The following is a 26022-nucleotide window of genomic DNA, read 5'->3' on the forward strand; positions in this document are numbered from 1 at the left end:
TGTGCAAGTCGCTTCAGCCCGCTGTGTTTGCCTCAGTTTTCTTGTCTAGGAATGAAAACCAAACTCCAGAAACTCACCTAAATAAAGCTGCCCCCTCCCAGATTTAAGCACTCAGCAGGGAGGATGGTTTGTCAGCTTGCAGTTGGTGGATGCATCCCCTACCCTGGTCCTGTTCCAAGAGGGCAAGGCTGGGATGCAGAGAAGGGTAACTCACCCCAGCTGATAAAGAGTCTATGACTCCTTCATTTCACAAACTTCCCTAGTAATTCTGAGAATCTGCACAACTGTCATATGTAATGAGACTATCATTAGTTACTTAGCAAGGCTGCAGTCCTCAGACATCGCTTTCTCCTCCAAATTCCTGGTGCCCTGTGTGAAATCAGAAGGCATCACGCTGGGTGCCCTGCTTGCTGCCTCATTGCAATAGAGCTGATAATGATGCCCTCGCTCCTGCTGGCAGCGATGCTGGCCACCGGCCCCTGTAACCAACTCTCTTTCACAGAGCGAAGGCAGTGACTGTGAATGTACAGCCAATATAAAGAACTTTCCAGATAACCAGACACTGATCAAGCGCATGATGATTAAATGTGCGGATGTAGCAAATCCATGTCGCCCCCTAGAGCTATGTATCGAATGGGCAGGGAGGATTTCAGAGGAGTATTTTGCACAGGTATGTATATTTTTATAATTTGACTATTATGTTCTGTAAGAAAGTGCATGCCCGCGGTTCTGCTGATCTGCACGGGGTCTGCCTGGCATCCCTATGGAGTCCAGACATAGGCTTTTCATCTCCAGTCAGAACTGCCCCCTCAGTTTCATGCCGAGAATTCACCCCAGCCAACGTTAGACAGTTTGCTTACCATGAAGCTTGCAGTACAGAATGGTGGAAAGTTTTACACTTTCAACTTTATTCGTCTGGCCAAAATAAAAAGATTTGACTAGCCTTAGTCAGTTTAATTAGCTGAAATTCAAGACTGTCACCATTCTAGCATCTAGTCCCAATACCTTCTCTGAGGAGAGCATGAAGATCTGTGCCTGACAAAGCCCCCAGCTGAATCATCGGGCTAGCCCTTTCTCTTCTAAGATGGCACCTGAGCTGTTGTCACGGTAGGCAGGCGATGTGGCAGGCCAGTACTGCAGGCATGTGGGCAATGTAAATGCTTATCACGTGGGATCTCTCCAGACAGAACTGGAAGCTCAACTTCCTTTCTTAATACTCGCTTAACACTAATGCACCAGCTTCCTGAAACACTTTTCTAGTTCTTTATTTGGACAAGTGATAGATTCTTAGCTTTTATTTGCCACTAATGGTGTGGAAATCATCAGCTATGACTGCAAACAGAAAAGCAGGCATGCCTACCATCCAAATTCAGATTATACATGTGATGGTTAGTTTTTACTGAAAGAAAATAGTAGTTAGTGCCTGGGACATGTCTGAATTTCATTTTAATTTTTGACCACTTCCTAGGTAAGATCAAGGATCACTTAAGCTGTATCTCTCCAGCAGCCAAGGTATTATGAGGCAACTTTAAACTGCCTACCTGCAGCAATGTGAGGTGTGAGAACTGTTCTGCTCTTCATTCACCTCATCTGGTGATTTTGGGGACTGCTTTGCTGCCAATTCCAGCATTATGTGCTGCCTATACTACTTTAAATGGTTTTTTTGTAATTAAATTGTAAGACTATTGAGGTGATTGGCAATAAAACCAGACGTCTTCCAGTTGTGGGCACAGAGCTGAAGGGCATACTCTTACTTCTGTTCATCTTATAACCCAATACAAGCAGAGAAGTAGTGAGAGCAACATCCCTCTTAATTAAAAGACAAATGGTTTGAAACAGCCATTAGAGATGTGGAAAAAGGAGAGATCAAACCTCTCCTCTGCTAAAGGACTCTGCAACCCCATTTTCCATTTTTAGCTGGTGTGCCCTAATCACCAGATTAGAGCGTTCTGTTTCGCTGGAGCTAAGAGCAATCACAGCACTACAGTAATAGAGTACTTGTGAAAGGGAAGAGATGTTGATTTCAGTCCCTGTTCCAGATGAAATAAAGCACATGAAAGTAAGGCAGTTCACCTTAGGGGTTCTAAGGTTTGTCTCGAGTCTCCTACTGCAATTCATCCAATCCCCTGGCCTTTGCGACTTCAGCGCGAAAGGTAGCAAAGCTCTAGGGGCTAACTGGAGTTTTGTTTTCTTAGACTGATGAAGAGAAGAGACAGGGTCTGCCTGTTGTAATGCCAGTATTTGATAGAAACACCTGCAGCATCCCCAAGTCTCAAATTTCCTTCATTGATTATTTTATAACAGATATGTTCGACGCGTGGGATGGTAAGTACATCTGCTTTTTTCTTCCTTGCTCTGATGCAGAGATTTCTGCAGACTAAAATGAATAATCTCAAACTGGCCTTGAGTCCATTTCTTTCAGGGGCTGTACCCATATATGAGCAGTACAGCACAGGATCTAACCAATGATGCTGCTGAAGCCTGTTTCACTGCACACAACACCAGCTTTTTGAAACTTGAGCGTTTACCAGACAATCTATATAAAGAAGGAAGGAATAATGGCTTAAAACTGCTTTTTTTTGTCTAGGTCCTTTTTTCCTTTAGCAGTGTATTTCTTCTGAGCAGCAGAAACTGAGACCACAGTGGTTGCGTGTTAGCACTATTTAATAAAGTCATCATACATTAAGGAAGGAATTTCTTTGAAAGAGAAACAGAATGAAAAAATCTTTCCCCTTTTAGCTTTAGCTAACAAAAGAGAGTAGGAGAATGACAATTTCAGATGAAGTTGCACTGGTCTTCTGCCCATTCTGTATACATAGTACCACTCTTTCTTCTGTTTATTTCAGCATTTGCACATCTACCTGTTTTGATGCAACACTTGGCTAATAACTACAAACACTGGAAAACACTGGATGAGTTAAAGTGCAAGAGTCTCAGGCTCCCATCAGAAAACAACAACTGACACTAAGGCAAGAAAAACAGACCTCTTGATCTACCAGTTTCACTGTGAATCACTTACTGACTTGGCTACAAGAGGGATGGTGTTTCCTTTCCAGTGAAATTAAGACTGCGTGGCAAGAAGGAGATACTTTATTCATCACTTTTAAGCTTCTCTGAATTCTACAGAAAAATGTTTCCAACAAGGCTACGTAATCCACCAACGAAAAAGTGCTCTTTGGAAATAACGTTTTGTGGCAGAAAATGTACTGCTGAAACTAATTTCTAATACTGAATATGCATTTGTCAAATCTTTTAATTGATAGAACTGTATTCACTAACACTTCCCACAATTGTTGCTCAGCCAGAGGGGTAATCTAGTCACCAGTAGAGTAAGAATAGGTTGACAAATACGCATAAACTACCCACTTATCTAGCATAAATTTGCTCCAATTCTGTTGATGTTCTTTAGCTCTCTGAATCACAGTTCTAAAGAGAACATGCACAGTAGAACAAGTAAACCTTCATAAAACTGACATGGTGTAAAAGAAACCTTGCACCACCTAAACCAGCCCTCGTACTATCTTTCAGAGCAGCACCTGTTCTCTCTTCTTATCCATGTAAAACCTTAGTCCGAGTCAAATTCCCTTAAAATTGGTCCCATAATGAAGGAAAATAAGCATACTCTATATAACTGGTGCCATCCACATGTTTCTCTGCCATCCAAGAGATCTTACCATGCAATGTTTCATCAAATTTTACATAAAAACCATCGTGGCACTTGACCAACATCCTTTTTTATAAAGTGGTGTTTTGTACACCTGGTCATCAGTTTTATTAAACTTATCTAAATTTTACAGTAAGTCCATATATTGTGCTACTTCTAGGATGAACCTGTTGCTTTTTAAAAAAAGTTTCCAAGTTATAATTTATAACAGCATTATAATTTGTACTGCTTTTTCCCTCCTAATAAAATGATGTTTGTTTTGTGATGTAAAAAGTATTTCAAAAGATGTAAATAAGTTAGAAATCAAACAGTTTTTCATTAGTTTTAAGATATGAAATTTATGCTAAAGCTTCCAAAGCACAAATGCATATTTTTGTACATCTCATTTTAATCACGTGCAGAACATGAACATGAGTTCAAATTTTAGCCTATTCTCAGACTATTCAGTTAACAAATACTAGCAGAACTGCTGATTTTTAACACTGTGCACTCCAGGCTGCAGGCAAGAGCATCAAAGCTGTGGCTGCAGTTGAAGCAGCAGTCCACTGCTCATTAAAAGGAAAGGTCTTGAGACATACTCTTTATCTCCCCTCCGCTGTATCAAGAATTGAACCCAGTAAAGGAAAAAAAAAAACAAAACCAAAACCAGAGTTTAGATTGCTGTGGAATAAAAGTGACAATGATTGTTGTTTACTGCAGGTAGCTTACATAATGTGCCAACCTTTTTTGTATGTTTTGTACCAAGTTCTGAAACAAAAGGAAACATTCATAAAATGTATGTGCAGAGAAATGTATATAAGCTATATTTTTGTTAGAATTGTAATAGAACCTTACTTTTGTCATAGCTAAGGCAGGTTGCTGTGTATTAAAATGCTGCATTGTGTATATTTGAAGAATGGCGTTTCTGGTGAAGTATGTTTATTCATTCTTTCTTATTATCTATTGCAGCATTCTTCAATGGATTTTTATTCAGATAAGTTAAACCTCTCGTTTTTATACTGTAAACTGTTTGCTTTTACCATTCCTTTATTTGGAACTAGTGCTCTCGGTGGTTGTACCTTAACTATTCTGATGACTAAATGCTCACTGCAGCTTGCAGTAGAGAAAAGAATTTCACAAGATTCAAAGCTTTGTCATCTTACTTAATTTGATAAATACAGCAACACTGTAAGACCACATCCATGTAAAACATTTCACTTCATTATTTCTGTCACACTTCTGTCACAAGGAAGAAAATGTGAATGGTGGAAGGAACCTAAGAAATAAAGTTCAGCCTCAGTTCTGGTTCACGAGTTAAGACGTTAATGTGGAATCAGTATATTTGTTGCAAGATCCTGTGTTTCTTCCTGTAGTCAGAGACTAAGCAAAAAAAGTAATTTGTGTGGAGATATGTCCTCTTTAAGAGCAAAAGAAGTCAGCATAGATTAATCATCATCTGCCAGCTGCGTCAGATCACCTAGTCTCTAACCTGTCCACTTGACCAACAGCTCCTTGTTACATGCTATTGTCAGTGCACAGATAGGTAAAACAACCACCTCAGAGTTACGCAAGTATGAAGGGTAGGTCTGATAAAGATATTTACTTTCATGACGTGAACATATGGAATTCTGTGTTACTGTGAAGTGGAAAAAAATTTCAAAGGACAAAAGTGGAAGTAAAATTTCTAATCTGCTTACCCTATTTTTGCTCTCTGCACTTCCCAACAGCAAGTGACAAGCTCTTATTTAACAGGAGTGGGTTAGTATAGCCTTACTGTGTTCACTCACTCAAAGTTCATTTGTAAAACAAAGAACTCAATTTAATACTTGCAACTCAACCATCTTTAAAGGAAGAGACCCATGGGAGATCTATTACCAATGGAGTGTATCTGAGAACAACGGCACTTTTGATAGATATAAATATTTATACATGCATGTAGGACTATTTAAGGCTGAATTACATCCCTGTAAAATGCACAGTGAGTTCTGTGACTAGAACTGCTCAGTTAAATAGGTCTGTTTCTCTACCAGGTATTCACTTAAAAGCAGTCACATAAAAATGAAATAGTTACTCTCATGGTATAGGAAGAAAAGATAATAAAAAGGTGATGTGCCTTCTCTTTGGTTATAACCGATGACAGCAGTAGTGCCTCCAAAAAAACCAAGATTTGTAAGCTTCCACTGTAAATTTTTAGTAACAATGTGTAAACACACACTTTATATACAAGTAAACAGTTACATCTCAACTGAAACAAGGAAAAAAGAGGCAAAGAGAAACTGAGCTCTCCAGCTTATACTGGGGTAGCCAAAAACGCAACACTTGCTGATGAAAACAAGCTGAAACAATGCAGACTGACAGGCAGAAAGGCTCATACCTTCCTCCCACAAGTTTAATACCATATAACCAAAGGCATGTTATCATCAGCTGCAATCCTGTGCTGGTCTATAGAATAGCCACTCTGAGCAAAGAACATGCAGCTCAAGATGTAACACTCGCTTAACCTTCCTGAATGGAAAGGAGAGGGTAATTTTACTACTTCTTCACCATTCTTGTGTTTTTGAAATATGCCATTTTGAGCTCTACACTCAAATAAGATTAGTTATACAAGTTAACTAATGTGGGGAAAAATGTACAGCTCAAAATTTTACTGTCCTTCTGCTCTGCTTTCCAGGAAAGATTGAGGCAAGAGTCAAGAGGCAAAGCTTGGCTTCTAGGGGGCTGGAGGATGGTATGTGCCCAGGGGGGCTGGCGGAAACAAGTCTAAAAGGTTCCTTGGTTTCTTCTAGGAAGCTGGAGCTTCCTCCTTTTGCTTCTGCCCTTGTCAGGATCTGCTTATCCCTTTGGTTTAACTGCACTTACTGCAGCCGCTGGATCTTAAGTCTGTAATTACAGCCCCATAGTCTCCTGTACTGAAAACAGTTCTCATCAATTCAAAGGTAAGAAATGGCACTGAAAAGCTGCATGAGACTCACTACTAAACTGTTTAAGTGCTGGATCTTCTGAGTAGGCATGAGGACAGTGGCATTCTCTTCTACATGGCTTCACAACCACTAAGATCCCAAACTCCCTACTCCCTAGCTCTTCTCTGTTCAAATAGTAACTTACCTCTCACTATCTCATCCTCCTTCTTACCTTCTTTCTATCAGTCCTGGGTTTAACTTCACCTTTTCTTCTTTTTTTTTGCTTTTGGGTTTTTGTTGCTTTGGTTTGTGGTTTTTGTTTTAGTTTGGGGTTTTTCCTACTCTTCTTTAGCTTGCAGATTACTGCTGTTATCTCAGACTTGATGAAAAAGGCATTGTGTACTTAAAGACTTGGTTTTTTTAAAACTCTAAAATACTTTTTATCCTTACAAACTTGGTGCAGATTTCTTTGCAGTCAAACTTCAGCTGAGAATTCATCTGGCAGAAGTGTTTTGCTAGTACTGAACACATCAAGTGCTACTGCTTAAGAAAGTTTCTTACATCCTGAAAATCCATGGTAAGGCCAGTGCTTCCTATTAGACACAAATTAATTTGATGAATGCACTACGGAAAGACTAAGCTAAACCACTCATACTTCATACTAGACATGGTAATGGTGCTGTATAAACTCCAGTATACATTAAGCCACAGTTAAACTGCAGCTACTGTAAGCTTGTAATACTACAAGCAAGCTTGTAGTACTACACCTTGCTTTGCCAAAAATTTAAACCTGACAAGTTGGTATTGCCTACTTTTCTTTCTTGCTCTTACTCTTGGTGCAGGATAGTAACTTCAAATGCAAAAATTCTATTTGAGAACTGTTTCTTTTGTGCGTTTTTGTAGATACATAAATCTGAGTCATCAGTGACTAAAGATTAGCTTCAAGAATTAAGTTACATAAAGCTGGAAGCCTGAGATATTTTTTTGTGCCTCCTTTTTGCACATAACACTGTGGAACGCCCCCATCTGCTTTAGTTATGACCCATCTAAAGATTTTCACAAATCGTGATTTTGACATTCACCCAACATATTTTTAAACATCAGGAATAATATTAGAAAGTATTTAATGAGTCATCATTAGCATCAGTCTTTCAAGAGAACATAACTTCTGCTAACAGAGTAAGCCAAAATTAAGTTTCAACATGCAAAATACTCCTTTGAGAAGAGCAGCAGCAACTAATAAGATTCCAATATAATGCATGACATTAAGTGTAAACCTTACCGGTAGTCACATTCCCAGTAGCTCAGACTTTCCTTTATATACACATTTCACACATCCAAGTTATACATATGTAGCCTGTATTCGAGCAATTTAAAATTTCAGCTGCAAATCACCGTTTTGTGCCAATTTTTGAAATAGTGTTAAACTGCGGAGTCTAGATTCACGTTCACCATCCTTCCACAAAATAACGAGGTGGTCAGCAGAGCACGTAGCCAGTCCCAGTTCACCAAAGTACAGGAACATCTGCAATGAAACAGTTACTGTTACCATGATGCTCACATGAGGTTGTCAGCTTGCTTACATGTTCAGTGTACAGCTGGACTAAACAAATACTGTCTGAAATGGTTCTGCTGGAACACAGTTATGAAAGATAAAATGTATACTTTCTATATGTTTGAGATGTCATAAAATCCCTACATGAAAACAACTCTTAAACAGCACTTCCCACTGAAAGATCTCAGTTTAGAAAAAGCAATAAAGCCTTACAGATCGGGAAGCTAAAGTACAGAATGCTGAAGAAACTTGTTCCAAGTCAGCAGTAGAAAAGTGAGAGACTTGTGCAAACTTATTTCCTGGTTTCTTAGGAATAGAAGCCACCATTCTGTTCACTTGGGTACTTGTCCCCTTCCCACACAACATCACAGGCTACAATCACCAGCCCTGGAAGGATCAAAGAGTAAAAAACTGTGACAGACATCAGCATGTGCCTGGTCACACAGAGGAAGCCAAACCAGCAAGAACTGCAACACAGGAGAAAAGTACAGCAGCAGTGGAGGAATTCTGCAAGAGCAAGTCATGTAGTCATGCCTGACTTCAGACACCTCCACAAGGCTGCCTAAAATTAGCCACCAATTGCAGTTCAACATGACAGCCAATGGAAGCAGGTCACATGATCCCACTATGGCATGCTTGCAGTGTCCTCACTCTTCAGCTTCCTGAAGGGATCTGCCCAGGGGAGGCATTCAGGACAAGTACTGAGCCTACCTGCTCTGGGGACAGCTATGCAGTTCCAGTAGAAATACTCTGGCCAAGCCCACATCTTTGACCATCACATTTCATCACTACTCAACATTTCCAGCCTTAACTGCTCCAGTCTGCCCAGAGTTTAAAAATGGAATTTTCCGTATGTAGAACATTATGGGAAATCACAGCCACCGTCATTTTAGTTACTCCTCGGCTATGCAACATCCCAGCAAAGATCCAACATATGCCTCTCACCTTCTTTGCTGTGCTTCTTGCTGAATTACACATTATGTCCTCTTTCTTAGGTAGCAGTAGTAGCCCTAATAATAGGGCCTCTTTCAACAATTTTTCAGAAAGAAAGATAATAGAGAGGGACAGAAAGCCTTGCAGAAATGCCTGTGGCAGAAAGGTTCAGGTTAGCTATTAGTGAAAAGCTTTTGGCAGCAGCAGTTCTGAAAACCAGTCAGTCTCATGAATACTTGTGAGCAAAACTACTCCAGAACCACACCACTCCTTTCTACCTGCCCTTCCCCCTACTCTTGCCAAAAACTTGTATAGAAGTCCACCGTAAGAAAGTGATTTACTACTCCGAAAGGTGCGGAGGGAAAATGCCAGTTAAAGCAAAAACATACTCTATTAGGCAGACAGAAGCACAGGATGGTACCTGATTTAAAACTAAAAAGACCTCCTTAAGGCTCACAGCATCAAGGGCTAAGAAATTCCTAAATCACAGAATCATAGAACCATAGGGTTGGAAGGGACCTCTGGAGATCATCTAGTCCAACCCCCCTGCCAGAGCAGGGTCACCTTAGAGCAGGTTGCACAGGAACGCGTCCAGGTGGGTTTTGAATGTCTCCAGAGACGGGAGACTCCACCACCTCTCTGGGCAGCCTGTTCCAGTGCTCTGCCACCTTCAAAGGAAAGAAGTTCCTCCTCATGTTTAGGTGGAACTTCCTATGCTCAAGTTTGTGCCCATTACCTCTTGTCCTGTTGCTGAGCACCACTGAAAAGAGCCTAGCCCCATCCTCCTGACACCCACCCTTGAAGTATTTATAAGTGTTGATAAGGTTCCCCCTCAGTCATCTCTTTTCCAGACTGAAGAGACCCAAATCCCTCAGCTTTTCTTCATAAGAGAGGTGTTCCAGTCCCCTAATCATCTTGGTAGCCCTTTGCTGCACCCTTCCCAGCAGTTCCCTGTCCTTCTTGAAGCGGGGAGCCCAGAACTGGACACAGTACTCCAGGTGCGGCCTCACCAAGGCAGAGTAGAGGGGGAGGATGACCTCCCTCGACCTGCTGGCCACTCTTCTTGATGCACCCCAGGATGCCATTGGCCTTCTTGGCCACAAGGGCACATTGCTAGCTCATGGTCATCCTGTTGTCCACCAGGACTCCCAGGTCTCTTTCTACTGAGCTGCTCTCCAGCAGGTCTGTACTGGTGCATGGGGTTACTCCTCCCCAGGTGCAGCACCCTACACTTGCCCTTGTTGAATTTCATAAGGTTCCTCTCTGCCCAAATATCCAACCTGTCCAGGTCTCTCTGTATGGTGGCACAGCCTTCTGCTGTGTCAGCCACTCCTCCCAGCTTTATGTCACCAGCAAACTTGCTGAGGGTGCACTCTATCCCTTCATCCAGGTCACTGACGAATATATTGAAGAGGACTGGACCCAGTACTGACCCCTGGGGAACACCACTTGTCACTGACCTCCAACTAGACTCTGTGCCCCTAATCACGACCCTCTGAGCTCTGTCTTTCAACCAGTTTTCTGTCCACCCTACTGTCCATTCATCTAACCCAGACTTCCTAAGCTTCCCTATGAGGATGCTGTGGGAGACCTTGCTGAAGTCAAGGTAGACAACATCCACCGCCTTCCCCTCACCTATCCATCCAGTCATGCCATCATAGAAGGCTATCAGATTAGTCAGACGTGATTTCCCCTTGGTGAATCCATGTTGAGTACTTCTGATAGCTTTCTTTTCCTCTACATGCCTTGAGATGATGGCCAGAGCGAGCTGTTCCATCATCTTTCCAGGGATGGAGGTGAGGCTGACCGGCCTGTAGCTCCCTGCGTCCTCCTTCTTGGCCTCTTTGAAGACTGGAGTGACATTGGCTTTCCTCCACTCCTCAGGCACCTCTCCTGTTTTTCAGGACCTTTCAAAGATGATGGAGAGCGGCTTCTGCCAGCCCTGGTTTAGATTGCGAATTTAGGATGAAATCTGGAACAAACATGCAGTTCCAAGCTGTACCATTTGCAATCTATAAACAAACCTAATACCCCACCAGATTAGCTGTAGCACGTATGTACACATCTGCACGCACAATCCTCAGGCATCAGTGAGTGTCTGAGTTCTCATTAGAACTTTATGTTAGTACACAGTATTGTTTTCACACTGCACTAAATATACCACACAATCAACATGTTCCCAGCCTCCAAAGCCAGTTACAGCTGTTTAAGAAACACTGCCAAAATTAAATTAGTAAGTGAAATTCACTTTTTCTTGTTTTTACTGAAGCTGACCTACCTGCACAGCTGATGAATGACCAATCAAATCACCCACCAGCTCCAAGAAATACACAGGTGTATTCTCCTGCATCTTCTTAGCAGCTTGGTTTGCCTGCTTGTTTGCCCTTCCAAATCCCCACATATTGAAAAACCCTGGAAAAAAAAAAAACACCCACTTTTATTTTCGCAAAAATCACAAATAAAATATATTTCTTCTAGCTAAAGAGAGAACTACAGGAATGACTAAAAATCTAAAAGCTTAACAGTCCGCACGGCAAAATGACAGAAGCATTGTACTGAGCAGCATTTCTACATGTGGATTATTCATCATGAGGGAGGGAAGGAAACATAGCTACTTTGGTTTTTGTCCTTTCTAGATGTAATTTAGCAAACATGTTGAATTACTCACCTGGATGAGACAATATATAAATTTAAGAACAAATCCAAGGACTGCCTAAATGAACTAACTGAACAGCAAAGGTAGATGCAGAACAGTGATGTTTACCTTTGTTCTGTCCTCCTAAACTGTTAACTTGTGCAAAGAGGAGAGAAATGAGGTGCCAGTCTATCCCGTGTGTCCTGCTGGCATACAGGTAACAAGCAAGTTTCTGATGCTGAATTGCCTGTTTTTATACTGCCCACTGGCTACCTCCTTCAGATTTACAACTGTCAGCCAAACTGGAGTGTAAAGATATTACTACACGTGTTCGTTTAGATAGCAAGAACATACACATCTGTGCCACAGCCCCCAGAAGAGCTCTGTAATAATGCTGAGAGAAGTAAGACGTACACAATGCATTTCAGACTTTCTTCCTGACTCTTCCCTCAGCCCCATCAGCACACAAAAAAAGAAGTGTGCAAGACCATGGCAGTGGTGCAAGGGAGATAACTGGAGAGATGAACAACCACTTAGGGGATTCCTTAGAATAAAAACAGACCAAATCAATAGCAGTCCACCTATCTCACTATTACATATGTTTTCTTTCAAATTTCTCCTATCATAGAAGTTACAAATTTCCAATATGAAACCAAATACCACTTGACACAATAAGAAGCAGAACTGTGTAGATCAGCTGTCACCAGCAATACCGAAGCCAGAACACTCCTGACAAAGTGTTTCTAAATCAACCACAGCAGCAAAAAGATATTGGCAAAAATTACTATCAACAGGCGAACAGCCAGGTAGATGATATACATCAAGAAAATTATTCACAGCTTGAATAAAAAAATTCCTACAAGAGAGTAACAGCTCATTACTGTTCCCCATCCACAACGCTAATTATATTGTCCAGAGCACCTGTCCAAGACCACAACCACCAGTGCCCAAGGAAGCTTGCTGTCAAAGAGCAGCAAGCACTACACAGGCAATGTCTGTACTTGGGGAAAATGCTTCCTAAAACACTACCAACTAGCCCTAAGGACTGTGATGCCCAGAGGTAGTATGTAACTGAGGCTGGATACAGCCTCAAAGTGAGTCCCAATGTCATTCCAAGTTCAACGAAGAGATGTGGAATACACATCTTTTTATGCCAGTTGCTCATCTACAGGATTCTCTTTACCTTTTGTCACAAGGCCCTGCAACTAATTACTCTTGCATGGCAGAGGATCCAACACTATTCAGTACAAGAAGCAGCGGATCAAAGTTTTTGATAAACCAGCTAATACAACTGTAAACTCTAACTAAGGTTTATGGCACAGAACTGCTTCAACTGCACCATCTAACTTACCATAACAGATCTTGGAGGGCTTGTACACCCACGTCTTCTTCAGTTTCCCTCCCACACCTGTTATCAGTTGGTTGAATACAGACATCGTTCGCTTCTTACAAAGCCTGTAAGCCTTTCTATTCCTATATGATGAATATCGTGTTTCCCATCATCGTTTTTAAATATTCTTTTCACCCCCCACTACTAGCAAACCTGTTGGAACTGGTTCAGCTGGCAGCTGCTGCTTTTCTCGGAGCTCCCAAATGCGCACACTGCCATCTTCTGAACAGGAGATCAGCTGCCTGTAAAAACAGTCGATTAGCAACAATAGCATGGATACTTATCTGCACAAGTCACCTTGTGATGTTTCTATAAAATAGACAGCAAGTGCCTCAGGTTCTACACAAGTTTGCTAGAACTCTCAAATGTAGCAGGACATCCAGATGTTCCATACAAAGCAATGTGCATTTGTAGCAGGACAAAACATAATGGACTTACAAAATAGGTGGAAAAAATATACATTTTCAATCCCATTTTAAAAGCATACCACTCTGTAAAACAAAAAACAACAAGTCTAGACTTTGCAAACACGGTTCCACTAACTGGCTTCTATAAGCTTGCTTTCATTAAGCAAAAACATATTTTTTCTTATGGAAAAATAACAAAAGGAAAGATACTCCTTTTCATTATATGTTTAGAACAGCACATGCATTTACAAGATCAAGGCCCTAATTTTTATCTTCTTACTGATTTTTGCTCCACCAAACAAGAGTACAGAGGGATCTAACAACATAACTATTAGATTACATATACATTGCAAACTGTCCAACTTGGCTGTCAAATAAGTTCCAGCTAGAAATTCAGCAGTAATGATCAAAGGCTGGAAGTTATTATTTTTTGTTAAAACATTTCAACTGTCACCAAATATTTAGTGAAAAATATTTACTGAATATGCCACAGGCCTTTGCTTTGTAGAAGTAAAATGCTGTTAAGCTATATTTTCACAATGTAGACAAAAGTGCTTTATTAAGTCTGATCTTGAAAATAGCCACAATATTTTACTCTAAGCCTGTGGATCAAGCACACTGGATTATAGTTTTTTCACAATGAATTACAATAATGCATTTTCAAAAATCAGATCAACAAGTTCTATGTAATAAAAGTAGATCAAACTAAAGATCAAGTCCCTGCCCTAGAAATTAGACGCAGCTTTGCAGACTGTCTCTAGCCACGCTTCCAAGTTGTACATTTCTTTACTGCATTAACAAAATGTACCATGACTCGTACCTGTTTGGAAGCCTCTCAATGTGCAGTACAGAGGAGTCGTGAGCAGTTCTCTGGCAGGCAATCACACGCTTCATTTGAAGATTATATACGTATATGCCTTTCCCAACAGCAGCAAACACACACTGGAAAGAAAATTCAATGGAACAACTTACAGAAACAGATACTGAAAGATCACCCTGCATGTAATGGATTTCCAACAGTACTATGACGTCATCTACCCCGCATTATCTAGCTTGTTTCTGTTCTTGTGTTACTGCTTTATCCCAAACATACAGAATCAACAAGTTATACAGAAAATATGGATTTCTTGGAGGAAATAAGAGATATCCTCCTATACTCTAAGCAGTTTTATTTCTGAATTTTCATCCTGTACTTTACAATTTAAGTGGAAACCAAGGATACCAACAAATTAACACATTTCTGCAATTAACCTTTTATGTTCTTAAACCAAAATAATGTTCTATGTTTTGACAATCTCTTGTTTTATCATGAAAGACTGAGAATACAGGAAGCTGTTTTGCATTTTTGCCTATTTTTTTTTAAATTTAACTGAAGTTGCACAAAGAGGTCTCACTCAAGCATTTGGGCTCTCCTCAGTGCAGAAAAGGAACTCAGTCACAGAATGGTATTACACAATACTGTGTAAAAAGACCCGGAACCATTTTGCATTCAATGCTCTCCTTCAGAAAAGTGCAGGGATTCTGTCTCATAACCATCACAGCCCTAAGAAGCCACAAACAGTTTACAGATCATTAGACCTGGACCCTCTCATGACTTATAATGATTTTAGAGAGGACAAATGTATAATCGCGTGTAAATACACGTGATATATTTGGTACCAAACAGAGGAGTGCAAAATGCTTCTATTCAGTACATATTTGGGGTTTTGAACATACCTTGTTTAGGTAATGGTATGCTGGATCTTTTCCCTGAATGGCCTGCTTCCACGTACAAAGCACAAACATTAATGCCTCATAAGCAGTTCACACCACACACTTCTCAACATTTTGTAAAACTGGTAACCCAGTGTCTTTGACTAAGATTTCCTACATATATTCAACAGTGTTTTGACACTGTTCAAAACTCTTTGTCTGGGTTTTTTTTGGGTTTTGTCTTGGTTTTGTTTTCTTGCACACATCTGTGGTGGGAGCTCCAATAGCTCTGAAACTAAGCTCAGATTTCTGATAGCATTCTACCAAATCAAGTTTAAAAAATGAAGCACATTTTTGTTATTTTCCTAGTTTTGTATGAGGCTCAATTCAATGGCCTTCCACATGAATCTTCCATTCCTATATTTCAGCCTCTTCTTCTTTATAGTCTTCCACCTTGAGACAGGCTCTTAAATTTCATATAGTCTTATAGCTTTGCACAAGATGCTCTTCGCAGATCACACTTTTCTTCTCCTCGCCCCCCCACCCCACCCCCTGCCCCTACATAAGCCCCATCAAAACCCTGGTCATCTCAAACCCCAAGAAAATAACAGATGTGAGGCATAAATTGTACACCTATCTTAACAGGCAAGTTATACACACATACCAGGACAGCAGATGCACTCTTTAGCACTGTTTCCCAGTATTGCCAAATCTTAACCATCCGATTTGTTTCTGAATCATTTTTTGCCTACGAGCTCAGTATCAAACTAGACAAGTGCATCTTCAACTACCTACCTCACTAGGAAGCATGCTGAAAAAGTTCCTAACAGAGAAAACACCAATTTAATTTTCTTTTTTTTAACATGAAGAGCATTCTACTTTTAGATAGCAGGTAACAAAGTAATTCATTGTAGGAATACCGTTCTTAACCACTTTCTAAGTAAGAACTTTACAATACTGACAGCTCTGCCCTAAAAGCACCTTCTATTTGAGGACATAACAGTAGAATGACCTTTTCTTCTCACCATTCAGAAGTCTCATAATAAATAAAATTCTGCAGCAATTTGTTTAGTTCCGTTCCATGAATGAATAAAGTCCTCAGCAGCCTCAGATTCCACATTCAATGTTTTAACTATTGCTGAACTTCACAAAATTCTTTTCCCCTCCCTTAAAACACATCTTGTGTAGCTTTCAAGCAGGGAATCAAAATGTTTTGAAGTTAAATTATAGAACTGGCTTTTTTCTTCTTCTCAAACTAAGCACACACAAGAAAACCACAGGAAATCCTACCTTTAGGGACAACTACATTTCTTTCTCCCCACACCCTGCAACGTGTCTCTCCCCAGTGTTTTAGGAATGCTCTTTTCACAAACAGACAAATGCATCATGTGACTACTTGTCCCTCAGCCTAGATTCAGGCTTTTACACAGCTTTTATTTTGTTATAGCTCATATCTCTGAAACCATTTCCAGGAATCCCTTTCTTAATCATTCCCCTGCAATGGGCCTAGAGGACCCAAAACAGAATCCCACTGTACCCATGTACTATGAAACATCTTTTCTTTTGCCACTAATAGTTGGTAACATTTCACAAAAGTAAATAACAACCTGATGACTTTTAGTGTTTCCTGAACAATAACTGGGTTCTACCTGAGTATTCTGACAAAGAACTCCTATATTATCTTCAAAGTATGATTACAGTAGACTGGATTTTGGACCTGTATTTGTGCTCTTTGCAATTGAGTATAGCCCATCTGAACAGAAGCAGCAATATTTATTTACTACTAAGCATAGACATATGCCTATTCTTTAATTCACTTCAGAGTACCCTCAGCTACAACTGCTCAAGAGGCGCATTATTGTGGAAACTGCATTTCCAGAACCATGGAATATGAAAGATGTATGCCATCAAAACACACACCTCCGGGTTTTTTTTTTCTGTAGTGGTACTGTAAACAACTAATAAATCTTTGTCACTCAAAAAGAAATGCTGTTGTGACGGTCCATTATATTAGTTCCCATACCATCAACACATTATAACCCTTCAGTTAGCTCAACAACCAAAATTTTATATAAAAGCTGTTGACTGTATAAAAATAGCCGTGCATATTTTAAAGAAGCCTCTCATATTAAAACAAGCAAACTGTAAACACAAAACACTTCGCCTTCTGTGGTAAGGTCATGCTAGCTCACTTGAAGTAGTTAACTATTTTTAAAGCTTCTTACCTCCTCATCAGATGTTAAGTGTTGAACTGAAGTTTCATTTGGGCTTTGGGATAATTTTATTTCCGGCTGTACATCTGGATGGACAGAGGAGTCCCAGAAATTGCACTCAGAGGCCTGTTTTGTCCAGTCAAGTGCATCCCAAACTATTAACTCACCCACATGAGAACCTGTCACAAAAATCAAGTCTAGAGGGAGGAAAAAAAACACACATAGAAATCACATGATATTAAAAAAAAAAAAATCCATTTCACACAAAGTTACAATCCTAGAAAGTTAAGACAGCCCACTTTTGAGTGAAGCTATGTAGAATGTGCGCTACGTAACTGACTGGACAAAAACCTCTCCCTTTGAGTAAATACTCATTTCGATTACCTAGCATAGCTCAGATGAGCCAAAGCTGATGAGCTCTCTCTTGTAAAATTAAAACTAGGAAGGAGAACATTCAGCTGCCACAGTGCACAGTACAGTATAGCAAGGGCAAGGAACACCACCTGAAGTATGTACAAATATTTGAAGTTCATTTGTTGCCTACATACAAAACCCTTCTATTCCTTGGACAAGCAGGTGTATTAGCACCCCTCAAACACAGTGAAGTATGTCTTTGCCATAAACAGAAATACTAATGACAAATTAAATGGATAAGTTAATGGCAAGATTGAAGTAGCTGGTCATGGATTCTGCTCATCATGCATGGAAACGAACTGCTTCAACAATAATTAATGCAGGTAGCATATTGTCTTTTTAAGCCGAATATTGCTTGCCCTTCATAATCAAAAAGGAGAAAACAATGGCACCAGGAAACCCCAGAAACAACTACCACAGAATCCACGTTTTCTTCTTTCCAGCTTCTTGTTACCTCTGTACTACAGGCCCTTTATGCCAACAAGTGACACAAATAAGCCCAAGGACAAATATACACTCTATCACACCAGGAATAACTCGTCTTGGGCTCTGGGAACGCTCCATTAAAAAACAGGGAAGAACAAACTAGAAGGGGTTGACTCCTGTAGTACAGTAGACAGAATTTCAGGTAATAGCTCAGTATTGCCCTAATAAGCAGCAGAGACTGCATCATCCTCCAGAGCCTCTAAATAACGGCTCTATATGCAGGCCCATATCTGCATAACAAGAACTTTCAGCTACCTTGGGACTACAACTGCAAAGGACATGGCATTGCATATTCCATTTTAAGAATCAGAAGGAACAGGAAAAAAACAGTATTTAAAACTTTCCCAACAGGAAGGAGACCCAGAGTTCTACTCCCATCAATGACACTGCCTCTTCTGTGCCTTTTCTACATCATAACCTGCCCTATTTCATTTCACTGTTAATCCATAAATAAACCCATTATTTCACTACCTTTGCAGCTATACAGAAAGGTACATCAAGTTATGAAGTTTCGCTCCAGTTAAAAGTTTGGTCCCAATAAAAACTCCATAGTTGAAACATCCCACTGGTAACTAATGCAACTAGTAACATCATAAAACAAACTCTTACCATTGACGCTGACTAATGACAAAATGTTATCCTGATGGTCAACAAGGCGTTTTACTTCAAGGACATTCCAACCTTCAGACCCATCATTAGAAGCAACCAGCCTAAAAATTACTTCAGAGATAAAGAAAGAAATTGTCTAAATAAGCTTTGTCATTCAGAATAAAATGTAGCTATGCCTAAATAAAACATCATTTTCAGAAAGACACAAACTAAAACATATTATAAATGAGACAGCACAAGATATGCAAAGCCACTTAAGACCACTCACAACACCAAAACCAAAATGGGAATAAATCACTTCAGTGTTATTATTAGGGCCTCTTACTACAGCAACTATAGGGTAAAACATTTCAGCACGGTAACTCTGAAATTCAGAGAATCATTCAATGTCAGAAGCTGCAGAAAGCAGAGGTGAAAACTATTAGACGTCTTCATGGATAAGTAAAGTAGAAGTGCAACATTTTTCTTTTAAAGGCTTATCTGTCTGAAAACTATTATTCCAAAGGATGCAATATTCTCTGGTAAGGCAATCAAGATCGCCAGAAATTAAGACTTTATTTTAACCAGTCTTGAAATTTCTTTTATGATGTTTCAAGGGCACTACAAATGAACTGTGGGAAATCCAGATGGAAGTTTACATGTATACCAATGTCTAAACACAAGAAGACTATTTATAGTTTCCTCACGATTCTCCAATCAGAATATCAGATTGCTATTTTTCAGCTAAGTGTTTAATCACATTGAACAAAGTTTGTTGTTTTGCTGATTCAGTGCTCTACTTTTTCTCCTGGATTTTTTTTTTTTTTTTACATATTTTGAAATTTCAGTAATTTTATACAACACTCTTATTTAAACGACTGTCCACAGCCAATGATTTACAGTTTGCATACTCAGAAAACCCTGTCTCCAAGTGACCAATAAAAATCATCACATTGTCTCATTATAGCTTTGGACAGTATAATGAGATCGGTAATACCTCATACTCCTGATCTTGGGATAAGGAGGCTCTAAATAAGCCTAGCATCTGACAGCTCAGATCATGAATTCCAGACCTTCTCCACACAGACAACGTAGGTCACCACAATCAGATCTGGACAGGTGGCAAAACCAGTAATAACAATAACAAAGAATATAGAAAAGTTTTGCCATGCAGATCTCAACAAAATTCCTGAATGAGATTAGTATCATCTGCTTCTTTGTCAAATAAGGGGAAAGGAAGAAAGCTGTTAATCACACCTTAACGCCATTTACTTTTCCTTTACAATTCCAGCAGCATGGTCTTTACATATCTCTGGTAAGCAGCTGTTATAAAGAAACATGAACATTTAACAGAAATGCAACATACTCACTTAGCTCTCTGCCAACAGCGGCTGCAACACAATTTTTAGGCAATTCAACCAAAGCACTGATACCTTTAGAAAAATACATGAGACAAAGGAGAAAAGGATATTCATTGGCCACAAGAAAACACAGCAAAATGTTATTTCCTTATTAATAAAGTTCTCCATAATCTTCCTTCCACTTGTAAGTTATTATAAAAATAAAAGCTATTGCCTGAAGTGAAAGTTAAACAGCATTGGACATGAACAGATTACTTCAGATAGAGGTACAGTCAGGAGTTTTGGTCCTGAATCCAACAGAATTCTCGATGTCAAACTTGAGGTGAAGCTGTGAATCAATAATCTTTTTATTCTAAAAACAGTTAAGATGATTATGCCCTAATGGTGGACAATATTGAGGACACTGTGGTAATTATTGAGACTCTGAATACATGCAGTACCAAAGTTATCAGATACTGATACTACCACAGTATGCATGATACTAAAATATTGTGCAGAGCCAGATGAAGAAGAATAGGGCACAAGATAAAATGTCCTGCTTGCTGTTACTCTGCCTTCATCCTGCACAGAATTCCCCTGGTCTGTGCAGCCACACTATTAAAGTAAAATTCCCCAAGGAATAAGGAATCTGTCTCTTTCCCCAGAAAGGAAGCAAGAGATTAGGAAGGAAGAGAGGGATGCCACACATCCTATTGATGCCTTCTATGAAAGTTTCAATAGCACCTCACACTAAGCACTACAGTGCCACTTCCAACTGGTATGTGGCATAATATTTCGCAATGAAGCAAAAGAAGCATTAATATCCTCAAAGATTCAGAAGGTTTTGCCTACCACTATTTCATTCTATGACAAAAATAAGGAAAATATCGGTTCCAACTTTTAATTTGATTCACAGCTTTGTAGGTATCTTTGTGAAGTATGTCAGTATTACACAACAATTTGCATGGACAGACAATATTTAAGTTTATTAATAGAAAAGCATGATTGACATTGAGATCTGATTACTTTTACTGTATTTCTACCAAAACCTTAACCTTCTACATCACAAGTACTGATTCTTAGTAAAAAGATATCTTTACTGCTCTACTAATACAAAGCTTTACTTCAGAATAATAAAACTCCCACTCATCCATACAGAAAGCCAGCCAAAGGATCTGGTCCACATTACAGCAAACAGCTGTATAGATCAGCATCTGAGGTCTAGCCCTGTAAGTCCAAGCTAATGTACAGTTACTGAGATCTGACATACTTTAAAATTCACGTAGCACAGGAGATTAAAACCAGTCTTAATTCTAAAACGATTAAGTCTGACATTTAAAAAAATAGAGAGTGACTCTAATACATAATGTTATCATTAGAATTAAAGAGAATTTGCCAAGTTGGTTTTGCATCATTATACAGATCCATTTTACTTGCACTTTAACAGCTATAATGAGTCATTTACATTTTTACCTGCATCAGTAAGATGACTGGTCTTACACAAGAGATCTAATTTTCGGTTCCAAACACATAGATCACTCCCTCCAGACAACCATACATCCAGTCTTTGAAGAACTGTCAAACACTGCAGAACAAAAATCAGATATATGTCCCCTGCAAAAGTTCTACAGGGAATTTCTCAGTGAAATGATCATGAGCTTTAGCTAGATAAAGCTGTAAGTACTATGAAATACAGTATTAAGGTGTCACTTTCCTAAGAAATACAGAGTTAATTACATACTATATGTTACATTTTTCTACCAACAATGCAAAAACTAATTTTTCAGTGATTTTTTTCTGCTATTAACATTCAAGAACTAGTTTGACTGTAAGTTGCCTTTTTAACATAGTAACAAAACGAAGCCATAAAATGATCTTTGTTCTACATCCTTTCAAAAAGAAAATTGAGATATTGAGTTGCAAAAATAAAATAAGAATTGTGTCCGCTTCTCAGTCACTCATTACGTACCTGTTCTTAAACCAAACATTGCTGTTAATTTTAACACACCTGCCCATATGGCCCATGAGCCATACGTAATAGATTCTTGTCTACAACAAAACAACAGACATACTCAGGGTTTCCTCAACTTACCTTTACAGTAGAATGGAAACATGACACTTTCTGAACCTGTCTGCCACTAGAGCAGTCCCAAACCTGACTTTATTCATTAAGGAAACTGAAAGGTTTTTATGCATTATATTTATAAATGCTGTGTTTGTAACTAAATGACAGATTGGGAAATAGGTATGCAGAGACTCAGTCTTTAAAACCCAATATTCAGCCAAAATGACATATTAATAAAGGTCTGCTATGGGTTCATTTTTGTAGCAACGATTGCATTTAGTTGTGAGCAATAATAAGTAAAATCCTAGTGTAATCCAATTATACCTACTGGGTATGATCAGCCAATAAATTCAAACAACCTGCAGCCTGTCTCAACACTACCTTTAGAAGTAAAAGCCAACAAAAAGCCCATAGAAATTTGAATCCTCTCCAGATCTAAGGATACAATAACAGTTCTATCAGCTGATGCTGTTAAAATCAAATGTTTTTTTTCTTCAGAAGCATCTGACGAAGAAAATGGTGCTATAGCTGTAATTTTGTGTGTGTGTCCATGAAGTTCAAAAAGTTTTTCTCCAGTCTGAAAAACAAAAACATTGGAAAATGCCTACTGTAGCATATGACATAGGTACCAAATGACTTTTGAAGGCAAGAATTTCCAAGACTCTAAACTCTCCCTTTCTAAAGCAATTTATGGATTTACTTCTTCCTACCTTCAGTACTGTTCAAGATCTTAACTAGAATTAAAGAACACATTAAGTATAACTGTAAAGGAGCAGTACATAATAAAAACTACTCTAAGGGTGAAAAAAAAAAACAACCTCTAAAAACCCTTAAGAACTAAAGCTTTCCATTAAACTCATTTAATTTTAATGCAAATATTGGTCATTCCCTCTTTTTAATGTATACTAGCAAAATTCAGATTTGTTGACAAACCCTTTCTTGAAAAAGTTTTTTTTATTTATTTTAATGATTGGAAAAACTTGACCTATATTTTTGGCAAACACAGTACTGCCAATTTCCTGGCAGCGTTCTTTGGTATGCACATTATCTATAGCTTCAAGCTGCTGCTTAGGTAACTGCAGCTACTTCTGCTCTGTTTAGTTAGATGGCAAAACCCTACAAAGACACATGCAGAAGCATACTGGCATTTTAAACATGCAATTAAAATACAGGGTAGTTATGACCGTACACTTCTTTACACTTGTGGGCTACGTTTTTAAGTTAGAATTACAAAAGATTTGTTTTAACAAAAACATAATAAAAATCCTACAGAAGTAGAAAATGGAACTCAGTTCCTAACCTGGATATCTAAATGAGTTTTACATTCTAACTGCTCAGAACACTGAATATATATACTCATAGACATGGCTTTGAATAATCAAAAACAATTTATTTTTCCAAATTATAGAATTATAATGGGCTTTCAATTACAGCAAAGCACTATCTGAAACTGCTAAAAAGAGAGGAAAAGTTTCAAGTTCTGTATTTTAAAATTACACCATCAGAAATGTCACATAAATTTTGCAGAAAGCTTCCAAAAAAGTTTATGGTCTGAGATTTATTTCTTTCTTAATTGGAATGTTTGATACTCAGAGTTTAGACAGCACAATATTTTAGACTTCCTATTGAACAATCTAACTTGTATACTAGCCCTCCTTAACACAGGTCTTCTCCCTTCTCTATAATTTTGTCAGTGACAGGGAGACACAGAGCAGAAGAGCAGAACAGTGGGTATCACACTTAGCACTATTTCCATGATAAATCTAATGCCTTAGTAAGGTTTTCAAAAGCTATAAGAAAATTTTTATCACAGCAAGCAATTAAGGCCTTGTTTCTGCACTGCATGAAATGTTTAACTTCTGCTTGACTTTGGTGTCTTTCCAACACAGTTTTGTGTTAGCTCTCCACCTAGTCTAATCAGTTATACTACAAATAGACATTGCTAATAGAGCCACTGAAATGTACTTAAAACTTAAGTATATATACAGGTCTTGGCACGATTGGGACCTCGCTGCGATTTGTTAAGTTACTAGTCAACATTTCAGTGTTCACAGCAAACACCAAGCATATTTTAAAAGAATTAAAGCCACAAGTTCATACACACTTCTGCTTCTCCCATCATTATTTCATCTCAAATCTCTCTAAAATCACTATGTCTTCCCAAAACACTCCAAATTTTAAAACTATTGTTCTCTTGGGTTCACACAACTTTTACTTTCCTAGCTGTCCTTTGTAAACTAAGATTTGACAGACTCCCTCCACTTTTACATTTTCAAACAGCACCTCTGCAGCAATTCTTATTTATTCTGCTTTTTCACTACTAGACATTTCTAACTCCTCTTCCCAACTTCTACCCTCTCTGGAGCACACAAGCTACCCCCCAAAAAGAGCTAACCTGAGCATTCCACAGAAATATGATTCCATCATCTCCTGCAGATGCAAACCTGGGGGAAAAAAAAAAAAGCACTGTAAAAACTTCAATATAGCATAATGTAATGGAAAAGCAGTAAACCGTTATGTAAGAAAAATATTTACATGATATATTAGACTCTGGCTTTAAAGAATAAATATGTATTCTTAAATCCTCATTACAGTTTATAAACTGAAGTCAGTACATTCAAATATGTGTTCATCAACATATAATTAATATAAGAACAAGGTTTAAGAATTCCAATACATATTATTATAAATAGAATCTCACATTACAGAACCAATTCTCTTGTTAAAAAATATGAGATCTTACATATAATACATAAATAACAGCAAACTCTAAAATCAAACAGTATTAGTAGAGCTAACTGACTGCAAGACATCTAACAAGTTACAAACTACTCATACGAGTTCAGCCCGAGAGTAGAGGAGCCCAGTATTTATCATGATACTTTAAACTGTGGCTAAAAAGAACTCCCAAAGGGAGTGAATTTAAGGTGCTAAATTTGACTTATGCTAAAAATCCAGCTGGAAGGCATACCATATGAGGAAAAAACAAGTTCATATTAGCATGTTAATCTCACATTAACAAAGTCTGACCTAAATTCAATCTTTTTCTCTAGGCTACATTTGCACCTTATCAACACCACAGCTTTACTGTAGCTGGAACACAAAACCCAGCTATCCCAGTAAAGACATACTATGAGTGGAGAAAGCCTGGAATAGAAGCAAGACCTTCCATAGAATACCTTCTACTCTTCTAATTTTTCCTTTTGTTTTGAGCCTTTACCAAGGGTTAAACCGTTTATTTAGAGAACTAAGATCTGTACTATGTGCATAAAAGTCATGAAGAAGAAAAGTTATATCACTTCTGAATTTTTTTGTTACCAGGTGTGAATGGTTTCATTAACTTCATACATGTCCTTTCTTTAAGACTCTTTACAATTATAATGTTTGTGAAACTTCCTAACAGAATAAGTTTTCAGGCACAAAGCCATACAGTTTCCCTCCCCCCCTTTTCTTCCACATATCATCTTGTTTTATTCTATGACAGTAAATATAAAAAAGTGTAAGCTGTACTTTCTTAATATCTTTCATTATTCTATATCTAATCAAGCCCTTCTTTAAAAACATTAGAGCAAAAAACAGTCTTCAATGCACACCTCCGATAACATTAATTTCTTATCTTTAGTTGCCTTTTAGCTCTATTATACCTTGTTTTGTCACAACATCAAGAACTTAAAATAGTAAGACTTCTCACAATTCAGGACTAGTCCTTTAAATTCCAATTCCTCCCTTGAGTAATACTGGAGCTGTGTGCCATTTGAACA

General features: G+C 38.6%; 2 protein-coding genes across 4 annotated transcripts in view; one reads left to right on the forward strand and one right to left on the reverse strand.

Annotated features, from left to right (window-relative positions):
* PDE8B (phosphodiesterase 8B) overlaps positions 1-2987 on the forward strand; it is a 76706-nt gene extending 73719 nt beyond the window's left edge. For all 3 annotated transcript variants that reach the window (XM_054186898.1, XM_054186900.1, XM_054186899.1), the window contains exons 20-22: positions 503-670; positions 2196-2325; positions 2847-2987. In XM_054186898.1, the coding sequence (XP_054042873.1) occupies positions 503-670; positions 2196-2325; positions 2847-2962 (414 nt within the window). In that variant the 3' untranslated portion in view covers positions 2963-2987. The remainder of the gene's footprint in view (positions 1-502; positions 671-2195; positions 2326-2846) is intronic.
* A 1022-nt stretch (positions 2988-4009) lies between these two features.
* Positions 4010-26022, reverse strand: part of WDR41 (WD repeat domain 41) — a 29443-nt gene continuing 7430 nt past the window's right edge. The window contains exons 3-13 of the mRNA XM_054186903.1: positions 24657-24705; positions 22707-22838; positions 22289-22351; positions 21670-21781; positions 20227-20289; positions 18878-18988; positions 17381-17565; positions 14284-14405; positions 13210-13298; positions 11310-11443; positions 4010-8068 (exon numbers count right to left, since the gene is read on the reverse strand). Coding sequence (XP_054042878.1) covers positions 7916-8068; positions 11310-11443; positions 13210-13298; positions 14284-14405; positions 17381-17565; positions 18878-18988; positions 20227-20289; positions 21670-21781; positions 22289-22351; positions 22707-22838; positions 24657-24705 — 1213 coding nt within the window. The 3' untranslated portion in view covers positions 4010-7915. The remainder of the gene's footprint in view (positions 8069-11309; positions 11444-13209; positions 13299-14283; positions 14406-17380; positions 17566-18877; positions 18989-20226; positions 20290-21669; positions 21782-22288; positions 22352-22706; positions 22839-24656; positions 24706-26022) is intronic.

This window comes from Rissa tridactyla, chromosome Z, assembly GCF_028500815.1.
Source record: "Rissa tridactyla isolate bRisTri1 chromosome Z, bRisTri1.patW.cur.20221130, whole genome shotgun sequence".
In the NCBI taxonomy this organism is placed as follows: domain Eukaryota; kingdom Metazoa; phylum Chordata; class Aves; order Charadriiformes; family Laridae; genus Rissa; species Rissa tridactyla.